Here is an 11,890-nt window from a genome sequence, read left to right as displayed (position 1 = left end):
GTCTAGTCCTTTTACTGCTGAATGAACCTGTAGGACAGCAGCAATTACTTGGCTAATGGGAATTATTCCACTAATACAAATGATAAAAGGGTGTTATGGGTGTATTATCAGAAATTATTAAAAGTCCTTTTTCTATGCTATTCCAAAATCATTGTGCATTACAAAATGACTGGTTATGTCAAATACTGGATGAACCCATTTTATGATAACTGAGTTTAGAATGTCACACTTCTATTTTTACATGTACCTACAGTGGATGTTAGTTATAGTGAACTACTTTCTATGATGCCAGTTGTGCTATTTTGTATTTCATGCACTGGTCCCTGAACATGTAAATATTTGAGGCCAATTTCTTTCATGTCAGGGCAAAGCATCAGTTACTCTTCAACTGTGACCTTTACTGCAGTTTGCTACAGTCAATCTGCATGACTTCTTTTTAGTTTTTAGAGCAAGTGAGGGGTTGAATTACTTCAATGTAGATGTTTAAGAGCCCAATCCTATCTTGATACTGTGCACTTTTTTTTTTTTTTTTTTTTTTTTTTTTTTTTTTTTTTAAGTTTCCCTCCTTTTGATTATTTGCGGCTACTGCTAACGTCTGCTGTTTTTTCGGTGGTATGCATTGAGTTCTTTGTCTCTTCTCACCTAAATTTTACAGTAACACTTACTAACTAACGCAAATAGTGAGTGTACAGGCTTCTCAATCAGATCCACATTTAACTTTCAGTGATATAGTGAGGGGAATTATTAGATTGCATTTTAATCATTTATTTGGTTCATGTAGCATTTCGCATCAAACAAGATTTTCACATTACCCAATAAAACTTAGTGTAAATATAGGGCAATGTAATGCCACATTGTGTTTCTGGAATGTGCTTCCAACAAGTAGAAGTATGCATTCATGTACGTGTTTGTGACAAATAAGAGCTAAAACCTGACAGACTTTTATTTCTGAGAGCTCAATACCACCTAAATAACACTCTGGCAATGAGTGACCCAAACCTGTTGGCTAATCTGCTTGAAATTACTGGGGAAACCGCAATAGGGTTTGGATGCTCAGCCCACCTCTTCTCTCTTTCGAAGCTACATTTTCAAATCTATTTTCTGCCCTTTTCTGTGCTAGCGTCTAATTCAGATGTCTTTTCTTTCTGTCCTTGTATATACATCACTTGTCCCGCATTGAAATAATTGTCAACTCCAACAGAGGAAACTTCGCTGGGATATGTGAGAATAAACTCGTGTATCTTCTTTTCAGTTTTTGATTTTGATTTATTTCTAACAATTAAAAAAAAAAAAAAAAAAAGTTTTTGTTCTTTCGGGACTTTTTCAATGTTGTTTGTTTATTTGTTTATGTCTGTTTGTTTGTTTGCTTGGCTTCCTTGCTTTTGAATTTTAGGTTTCCTTGTGCTTTGGCTTTCCTTGCCTAATGTTTTCAAATAAAAAGCAAAAAGAAAATTACTAAGCTGTGTTTTTGTTTCCAACAAGAATGCAGCAGGCTTTTTTTTTTTTTTTTTTTATTTTATTTAATTTTAAGTACATTATATACATCTTGGCAATACAATCAATAGTATTTTTTTACAGACCTTTTGCAATAAACCTGTTACTGTTGCCTCCTCTGTTACACATTATTGCTCTAGTTTAAGCAGTCACCCATTGCTTGCTTGGAATCTTTTTGAAGGCTACTTTGGGTATGTGAAAAAATTGGCTTTATCTATTGCAGCCGTAGATACACTCTTAATAGTGATTAGAGTGTGGCTGTGGCAGGTTTTGGCATCACCAGTTGCACCCAGGACCGTACTATTAGAATATTTTTCTAGGTCACAACATGGCTGTGATTTCAGTCAACCACAAAGGCAACTGTGACAGTCAGTGATTGCAAACGGCACACGAGGCTTATGGAAAGTTATTTTGAAGGACTTGACTTCACCAGATGTCAACCCAAAGTGACAACTTTTGACAACCAACACAAAATCCTATGAATAGCCACTTGATCTACAGTAGCAGCCAAATCCTGCTGTTTTTGGAACAGAAGTTTTACAACAGAGGCTTCATTTTTTAACGACTTTGTAAAGACATAATTCACAGATTAAAACAAAATGTTATTTAAGGAGACTAAAAACATAAGGATGAAGAGAGTCTTAGTTTCAAAAACCACCTGTTACACAAGAACCCATGAATCCAGTATTGGAAATGGCTGGTTAACAAGGGGGCTTTGAAAAAGGAACCTAGAATTGAAATACATAAATCAAAATTGTAGGTAAAGCTGTATGTTGCACAGATGACAACAATGTTCCAGAACTGCGTCTCCTTTGTGCTTGGTAGTGGATTAATGTCAGTAAATGCCTTGGCAGTCTGCACGAAAGAACTAACAAATTGGAAGTGCTGTATATTTGTAATGGTGATGGAAACTGGAACTAAAATGCCTTATTCGACATTGCTTTCCATTCTGTCATACATTTATTTTAAATGGAGAACTGTTAAATAAACACACTTTTCACTTGCAAGTTTGCGTCATACCCATCTGTCCACCATCTACAACCCAGTAACCATTAGAAACTGTTGCCCCTTGTTGACTTTTGCATAAAAAGGGCCACAAGGACCCTGCATTAGTATGCCCGTGAGAAAATCTAAATTGCAGGTTAAGTCCTTCGGTTGTTCAAACTTGTCATTCTGGATTCATGCAGTCTGGGGAGGGGGGGTGGGGGAATCAAATCATATATTGAGGTTCATTGAAGGGCTTCAGTGTTAGTTTAGCTCTTTTATGTTTGTTTTTGTTGCCATCGTGTACATTCAAGGGCCTTCTTGCTTAGTGACGTGATTATCGTTTGCAGTTTGTCTGCTTCTCATAATATCATATTGGCATTAAATATCCCCCCCGTACCCCCAGAGCTGCCCTGGCTTCTGCACACCAAGGTCAGCCCCTGCCTAAGACCCTCAGTGTCATGGAGAGCACCCCCCAGGTCCGGGGCTTGCATACTATTATCAGGTAATGTATCTCTAACGCTCTACTAAATCACTGTCGCACTCAATTGAAAAAAAACATGAAGTAAAGATGTAGAGATGTAAGCTTTCTGATGGAGGCTTTCACCCTAAGTAAGATACATAATAGTTTTTTTTGAAGACCTAAATGCTATGAGTTGTAAAATGTTCATTGGTATAACCCTTGGTACTATATGTGTGTGTGTGTGTGTGTGTGTGTGTGTGTGTGTATAATATATATATATAATGACAATTTGAAACCAAGTCCTGCCTTGGTTCGGTCCCCTGTCCTGGAACTGTAATTATTTTTTTAATCGGCACACACTAAGAGTACCTGGCTTTGTGCAATAAATCGCTATTTGCTTCCTCCACAGAAATAAGGAGACAAACCGGGATGAATTTATTTTCTACTCAAAGAGATTAATGAGGCTTTTGATTGAGCATGCTCTCTCCTTTCTGCCACTCAAGGTGGGTTTCTCATCCTGCTTTGCAGAAGAAAATCATTATAAGACATGCCAGGTCAAGCATTACTGTTCAGTATGTGTTCATTTTTCAATGCATGTACATAACGTACTCATTCCTCTATACATGTTCATTCTGCTGTCTCATCAGATGTCTTGTATTTAAACATTGATGTTATTTTTTGCTTCAATCCCCTTAGCCTGTTACTGTGGAGACTCCTCAAGGGGCAATCTATGAAGGGAAGAGGCTTGGTGGCAAAAGAGTAAGCACTTTTTCGCTCCTATTAAAGGACACAATAACATGTACTGTGCCCAGAAATGTTGATGTTGAAATTAGAGTTCAAGTAAACAAGCGAGTGAATAAGCAGGCATCTGTCTTAAACATGTTCAGTTCCTTTGGTGAGCGATTTAATTCCTGTTTGAGAATGAAAGAAAAAAAGAAAAGTTGAAAAGTCAAATCACACAGGCAGGCACCGTGTCCAAGAAGTGGGGCATCAGAAAGATTAGAAAAAAACAAAACTACAAAGCAGGTAAATCTCTCGTTTTAGCTACAGTTTACAGGAAATAAAAAAAAAAGATGGTCAATGGTAGTCTGAAGTATTTTGTTAAGCAATGTTTAGTTTTAGAGCAAGTGAGTATTTATTTTCAACAGACTACTTGGGTGCACTGCATTGTATGAAAAAAGTTTAAAGAAATAAAATGTAAATCCACTTTTTTGTTTAAAAAAATAAGTTAACAAGCAGTGTCTGTATGTGAAGATCACAACCGAGAGTTTACACTAACATACAATCTGTTCATTTACGTGCTCGATCAGCTACAAAATACAAATCTCATTCGCTGACTTACATAGCTACACGTAAATGCTGTGTCCACACAACCAAACAATTTACAGATGCTCTCAGATTTGTATTTTAAGTGCATGACATACTGCACTTTCTAAAGGAAGTAAAGGCAGTGCCTAACCAAATATGTTTGTACATTAATTTCCAAGATTTCACTGACTTTTGTTCAAATTCACAATTTCCATAGCCTCCATGACAGAATCATAAGCATAACGATCGCACAGTCCCAAGATCTTTACTGCAGATAACGTGATTTTTTTATTTTTATTTTATTTTTTTAAAGTTAAAAAGCCAACTGAAATATTATAGCCAGTTCCAGTTTTAGTATCTTCTGAAGTGCTACCAAGTAAAAGTGAAGGAACATTGTGCCCTTCACTGCCAAAAATGTACTGACTGTTCATATATAAATATACTAACTTTAAAATTTAATAACTTTAATTATTATATGAATCGGTCGCATTTAATTTTCTACAAAAGGCAGACAGAACCGTTTTTAAATGTTAGCATAACAATTTAAAATGTAAACAATCTGTGCACAAAAATGTATATTGAAAATGTATAGCAAAAAACCTATCTTGACACAAACTGCATTCTGGTAGTACACATATATTCTGTGGCTTCAGTTCTGTGCTTGCTGTCCAAGCTTGTATCACTGACTCCTTGCCTGTGCTCCTGTAGATAACTGGAGTTTCGATCTTACGAGCAGGAGAGACGATGGAACAGGCGCTCATGGCAGTGTGTAAAGACATCCGACTCGGGAAGATTCTGATCCAAACCAACCACGACACCGGGGAGCCAGAGGTAAACTAGCTGGAGTACTTTTTCTCAGGCACTCTTTTTATTATTTGATCCAAACATAATATACAGGTAATCAAATAAAGGAGCATTTTTTCAGAGAGTGCTTCTTTTGCCTGTCGTAGTATTTAGCCTTTAGCTTCAGTGATTTGCCTTTGCCTATGGTATGATCAAATATTTTGTGTTATTATTTTTAATATGCTATCAAAAGTTACTATAGGGCATTTATTAATATAAACTCACAGCATTCAGTAGCATTGAACCTTGCATTTGACATCAGACACTGGAATGGAAATGAATTATGCCCCAATACATGTTGTTAATGCAGAATGCATGAGTACTGTCGGTCTGAAGTGTTTAAGAACAAGAAAGTTTACAAACGAGAGGAGGCCATTCAGTTGTTCATAGCTTATTGATCCCAGAATCTCGTCAAGCAGCTTCTTGAAGGATCCCAGGGTATCAGCTTCAACGACATTACTGGGGAGTTGGTTCCAGACTCACACAATTCTCTGAATGCCCCTTTGTCTAATCTCCATTTGTGACCCCTGGTCCTTGTTTCTTTTTTCAGGTCAAAAAAGCCCCTTGGGTAGAAATTGTCAATACCATTTAGAATTTTGAATGCTTAAATCTTATCGTAGCGTAGCCTTCTTGGTTCAAGACTGAACAGATTCAATTTTTTTTAGCCTGTGTGCATATGACATGCCTTTTAAACCTGGAATGATTCTAGTCGCAGTTCTTTTGCATTCTTTCTAGAGCAGCAATATCCTTTTTGTATTGAGGTGACCAGAACTGAACACAATATTCTAGATAAGGTCTTACTAATGCATTGTAAAGTTTTAATATTACTTCCCTTGATTTAAATTCAACACTTTTCACTGTATGTCCAAGCATTTTGTTGGCTTTGTTTTCTAGCTTCCCCACATTTTTTAGATGATGACATTTCAACATAAACTTTCCTTCTTCAATTTCAGTATCTCCCATATGGTATTTATAATGCACATTTTTATTGCCTGCATACAGTACCTTACACCTTTCTATATTAAATGCATGTGTCTGCCCAGTTCTGAATCTTGTCTAGATCATTTTGAATGACCTGTGCTGCTGCAATGGTGTTTGCCACTCCTCCTATTTTTGTCATCTGCAAATTTAGCAAGTTTGCGTGCTATACCAGAATCTAAGTCATTAATGTAGATTAGGAAGAGCAGTTTGTACAGGTACAATTGTTTTAAAATTTGTGTGATACAAGATCATATAACTGAGCTGAGATCTGTGTTATCAGAACTACCTTCTGGCTCTCTTTTGGCCTTGCATCTACCCCATGCAATGAAGTGGAATTATTTGATTTTATAGGAAGATTATTATTATTATTATTTTTATTATTTTTATTTATTTTTTTCTCTAGATCCACTGATACCAAATTATATACTTATCCCACCTAATCAACAGATCTTTTAAAAAAAAAAAAAAAAAAAAACAGTGATGGTTAAAGATGGTCATGTAATCTGATTAACCATTGGAATTAGACTGGTCTGTATATAAAGAAAATAAGTTATAATAATAATTTTAAAAAGATCTTTGGTATAATAATAATATTCTCAGTAAGAGGTATGAGTGTGTTTTGTCACTCATTTTAATTGCAATGTGTTTTTGTTTGTTTGTTTGTTTTTTTTAAGCTGCATTACTTGCGTTTGCCAAAAGATATAAGTGAAGATTATGTTATTCTAATGGACAGCACCGTGTCCACCGGAGCTGCAGCACTGATGGCTGTCAGAGTTTTACTGGTAAGGTGTTTTTTTTTTTTTTTTTTTTTTTTTTTTTTTTTTGAAAAGTTGATTCTTATCAGTTATGCCCAGTGTCATCTGTCACCTCTAGAAATAGCATGCAGTGATGTCAAATGACTGTACTGTACATTTTGTTTAGTCATACTGTATGTTTGATACATTTTTGTTTAGGTGCTTTCATCTGTATTCAGGAGCTGCTCTTTGGCTGTCAGATCTACTGTATGTAACATAGGCTAGAACAGTGAGCTAAAGCCAACTAGTGATCTGCAACTTTGTATCAAATGTCCTTTTGTTTTGCTGTCGATACACTGCTTTGCACTAGATGGTGCTAATGCATATTTGTATAGAAACACAGAAACATCATAAAATACCTGGGAAACAGTAAAAAAAACATACTGTACATAACCTGTTACTACGAATACAATTATATGTTGTTTTATTTATTTATAGTATCATCCTTACCGTGCTGCAATGTTCAATCTCCTCCCTGCAGGATCACGACGTCCAGGAGGATAAGATCTTCCTACTGTCTCTCCTGATGGCAGAGATGGGAGTGCACTCTGTAGCCTACGCCTTTCCCAAAGTTCGCATCATCACCACCGCCGTGGATAAGAATGTCAACAATGAATTTCACATCATTCCAGGGATAGGTAAGGCCCATCTAATTCCAGGGGTGAGCTCTACAGAATACCCCATTGTCTAATACGCTGCCTTTTCATTTTTGTGCACGATGTAAAACAAAACAAAGCCAAACGCCCTAAACAAACTTGGAAATCGCAGACAAGCTAGGCGAAAATGGTTGTAGTGATTGTTGGGGATACTATACAGCATAATGATTCAACTCTAAAGAAGTTGTTGTTGATAAGCTTAGAGCCTGCACACCACTCTGACTCCCCAAAGCATTGCTGTGCCTGAATTGTGCAGTAGAATGTTACCCCCAGTGCTGTCAGCTCTAATTTTATCACATAAACTCTCAATAGATACTGTATACTGCACTTGCCTCAAAAGGATGGTGCTTTGTTTTTTGAGTACACAGCTTGATTTTAGAATTTTCTCCCTTTTTTAATTTAGGTAATTTCGGAGACAGATATTTCGGAACTGACGCACCTTCAGGATATGAGAGCGATGGCAGTATGGACTGCTGATGAAAGGGACCGTGCTGGGGATGGAGTGGGGGTTAAAAGGCCCTCTTGTTAAACCACCTGGTTACAGCTGCTGTGTTACTACTTGTCTGGCAAACTCACCCAGTGGCTGTGATATTGTGAAACATTTTACAAAATTGTGGTTCAGTCTTTATTTCATACTGTACATGAATTCATAGCTAACAGATGAAAGATGTGCGTCTTGTCAATGACAAGACGCACATCTTGTGTAATCTTGTCTCTACTACAGGATGTCCTAGGTAACTTCCTATTTTATCCTTAAAATGGCTACTTAAAAATACTCTTGTTTGAAAAAAGGAAAAGGACATTAGTAGCTGTACAAGCATTTTGACTTGCAGTGTACGATAATGATTTAAGAATAACTTTTCTTTGAGGTTGCTAAAAAGTGAACCACAATGAACTAACTCATCAATTAATATAAAAAAGAGTTTTACATGAGCTGGTCAGGTATACCTTCAGTATTTAAACCCCCAGCTCGCATGAATGTTGGCAGGACTATAGGCCAGACATGTTATTGTGGCAATGGACATATTTAATTAACAAAAGTACTTGAACTGTGCTGCTGTGTGCTTGCTGTTAATTTTTTTTGTTTGTTTTTTGTTTTGTTTTTGTTTAATGTTTATAAGTTTAAAAAATGTGTTTCTCTTAAAAACAACAAGAAAAGAAAATCCCAAACAAACATCACAATTATCATTACATGCGTATATCTCAGGGCTTATTTTGTACAATTCTACAATGTATTTACTGGGAATTGTCAACAGCTGAGGGACCAGTGTCCTTTCATACTTCTTAGCCAGGCTGGCAGTTTTAAATGAATTTCTGATAATATAGGTGTGCAGTGTCCTTATGGGGAAATGTCCTTGAGGTCGGATGTGAACCCAAACTCTGCTTTACAGACTGTCTAGATCAGCCAGTTTCATAGAAAAGATAATTGATTATTTAAAAAGAAAAAAAAGAAAGAGCGTATTTGTGAAATTTGAAAAGCTAAACCTTCCCTCAATTTAAAATTAATGAGTGATTGACCATTATGGCTGCTCTTCATCAGTTAAGCCCTGTAGTATATGCATGGTGAATGTAATTTTATGCAGCTAGTTTTATTTTACAGGACATGTGTAGACCTTACAGTTTCCAAAGAGAATTCCTTTTTTTTGTTTTCTTCTATTATATCAGCGAACGAGGTAGACTGGCAATGGGATACAAAGTCGGTTCTTGTGGGATTCCTGGATCTGTTTTACAATGGGGCCATGTTACAATGTATATATGCATTTCTATGAGTCATTTAGCTGCTGTGATATTTGATTGAGAATTGAGTGTCCAGTTTTGCCCATCCAACACCTTTCAAAGTCAATGCATTAGCTTTGAAAACATGTACAGGTACTGTGTGCCAATGCTCTGCTGCCTCCTGTGTACTACTCTATGTACTGTAGTCTCAAAAATTGGGTTTGAAAGAAAACTTAAAGCCCTCTTGCTGTTCAAAGTGTCTCCCTTGTAGTGATTGCCCAGAATTTTTCAAAAATGGATGTATTTACTCTATAAATGAAGACAGCAAATACTTTTTTAATTATAATTTTTCTGGATGGCTTCAACAGTTCTTATGTTTCTATCCACAAGTCATTTAATTAACAAGGATATGACTCACAAAGCAATTTTTCAGGATCTCTGTTACCCCCAGTGAGTAGATAGAGGTGTGTGTAAAGGTTACATTCAACTACAGTAGTACAGAGTCGCTTGTGCTTGAACTCGCAGATTAACAGTACAGAAGGGTTTATTTTAATGATCTAAACAGTGGCAGATCTAAATACTGCCTCGTTAACTCTTTATTAATCCAGCTGAGGTTTTCCCCAGGCCTTCTTTATTTACCCACTTTTAACATAAAAATAAATCGGGTTTATTTGTTTTAGGGCAGCTATATTAATATTCTCCACTTTTAATCATTAAAATTGACCTTGTTCTGTAGGCTAAACACGGTACACCATTTACAAAGTTCCAGTGCACTTCTGCTGTTACAGCTGTTTGTGATTGATCTGTGTACCCAGTACAGAGATTACATAGTTTTTATGGTCTGCAGTGAGTCTTCAGCTTTTATTTCTGCATATTTGACCAATGCCATGAACTAATTTTAGTTGGACTCTGCAGGTCTTCTTGGTCAGTCGACTCGCAGTATTTGACCTGTGGGTTATTTAAGGATTGCCACCTTCTAATGCAACCAAGAGAATGCCAAATCAAACCCCCCATTCCTCTTTTTCATGTTGGGTTGTGTATTCTATTTTGCATTTGACCAAAAAACTGGCAAAACTTGAGCAGTGGGAGCTCACAACCTGCTTTCATCCTGACTGCACCTGTTTTTTTTTTCTTCTGGAATTGTCAGTTACATTTTACTTTGTTCATCTGTATGTTTACAATACAAATAAAATGAAATCTTTATTGCATGCATTGTCTTATTTATTTTTTAAGAACAAAAGATAACCCGGTATCAGAGAGCGCTGTACACTGTATCGTAAAATGTAGGTAGCTGGGTACAGGTAGCTCAGTTGCTGAATTGTGAGTCTTGATGCACAATGGCAATTACAGGAGTTGCTTGGTGCATGCTGTGGACACCACATGTCCCCATATTTGCAGATCTCACTTATTCGTGTTACTGATAGCTCTAATTGTGTTTGTATAGCCTTAGCAAGAGATGTATGTTACAAACATATTTATTTAAGACATACACAAATAGCTTGAATAATGGAACTTACTGTATGACAACTTGTGAAAGGGTTGCTTTGCAGGGGTGACGTCAGACCAGAACAGAAATCAAAACAATGAATGGTAGGGCGAAACTGAAACGCTACGGCGCTCAGTATTTTATTAAACAATAGAAAATAAAAGATTTAAACAAAACAAAAGGCGCCTTGGCAAACAAGTGACAAGTAAAGTGCTGGTGTATACATCAGCACGCTTAGCAATTGTTATATTCACAATTCTTTACCTCCCGTTTCTCGTTTATACAACTCCGAACCCTCATCTCTGAATGCAGACAGCTGCAGGCTTTTATACAGGTGACCATCTCCATCTCACTCTGGTTTTCAACCCTCATGCAGCTCCTGAGCGGCCAACCGCAAACTGCTGAGTCAGGCGCAGGGGACTTTATGGCATTCTGACCCATCGAGGCTGCAGCTCTGTGTCTGGGCCCTGAACAGCTGCATTTGAGCCATTTGGGCCTGTCCAATAAGGTCATTGACACCCTGTAGAATTCCAGAGCACCATCCACACATTCCCAGTACAGGTACAAGTGGGGTGTTTTTTAGATGCCGTGTCTGCCTTGTGGGTTCGACCCCACATCCCATGGCAGTTATACTGCAATTTCTGCAGGACCTTTTTGACAAGAGTAAATCCCCCTCTATATTAAAGGTCTAACTTGCAGCTATGTCAGCTTGCCATGTCAAAATTGACTGTCTTCCCCAAGATCTCGATTCCTGGCGGGACAATATTTGAAAGGTGATCGCCGGCTTCGTCTGCCTATGAAGGACACTGTTTCTCACTGGAGGTTAAATGTGGTGCTTAATGCACTCATGAAGCCTCCATTTGAGGTCCATGTATTGAAGCTGAGCTTAAATATTTATCGCTCAAAGCGGCTTTCTTACTTGCTATCACCTCCGCAAAGTGGGTGAGTGAAACGCAGGCACTCTCAATTGTAAAAGCCTGCTTAATCCCGGACAAAGATTACACCCTGCACCAATTCTGCCTTTTTGCAATCCATACCAACCAATCTGTGGAATTGGAGGCTTTCCATCCACCTTTCCAGTCTGACAGGGAGTGATAGATCCATACACTTTGCCCAGTGCGGGCCATGGCGTACTACATTGACAGGATGAAAAGTTGAAGGTAAT

At 37.4% G+C, this 11,890-nt stretch overlaps 1 protein-coding gene across 3 annotated transcripts in view; it reads left to right on the top strand.

Annotated features, from left to right (window-relative positions):
* Positions 1–8,622, top strand: part of si:ch211-243j20.2 (uridine-cytidine kinase-like 1) — a 27,442-nt gene extending 18,820 nt beyond the window's left edge. For 2 of the 3 annotated variants that reach the window (XM_041249749.1, XM_041249747.1), the window contains exons 8-15: positions 1,202–1,221; positions 2,885–2,983; positions 3,351–3,444; positions 3,638–3,700; positions 4,958–5,080; positions 6,748–6,855; positions 7,349–7,505; positions 7,927–8,622. In XM_041249749.1, coding sequence (XP_041105683.1) covers positions 1,202–1,221; positions 2,885–2,983; positions 3,351–3,444; positions 3,638–3,700; positions 4,958–5,080; positions 6,748–6,855; positions 7,349–7,505; positions 7,927–8,000 — 738 coding nt within the window. In that variant the 3' untranslated portion in view covers positions 8,001–8,622. The remainder of the gene's footprint in view (positions 1–1,201; positions 1,222–2,884; positions 2,984–3,350; positions 3,445–3,637; positions 3,701–4,957; positions 5,081–6,747; positions 6,856–7,348; positions 7,506–7,926) is intronic. The other variant, XM_041249748.1, reaches the window with a different exon arrangement.
* The last annotated feature ends 3,268 nt before the right edge of the window (positions 8,623–11,890 follow it).

Source organism: Polyodon spathula, chromosome 5, assembly GCF_017654505.1.
Source record: "Polyodon spathula isolate WHYD16114869_AA chromosome 5, ASM1765450v1, whole genome shotgun sequence".
Taxonomy (NCBI): domain Eukaryota; kingdom Metazoa; phylum Chordata; class Actinopteri; order Acipenseriformes; family Polyodontidae; genus Polyodon; species Polyodon spathula.
This window is presented reverse-complemented; position numbering and strand designations above follow the sequence as displayed.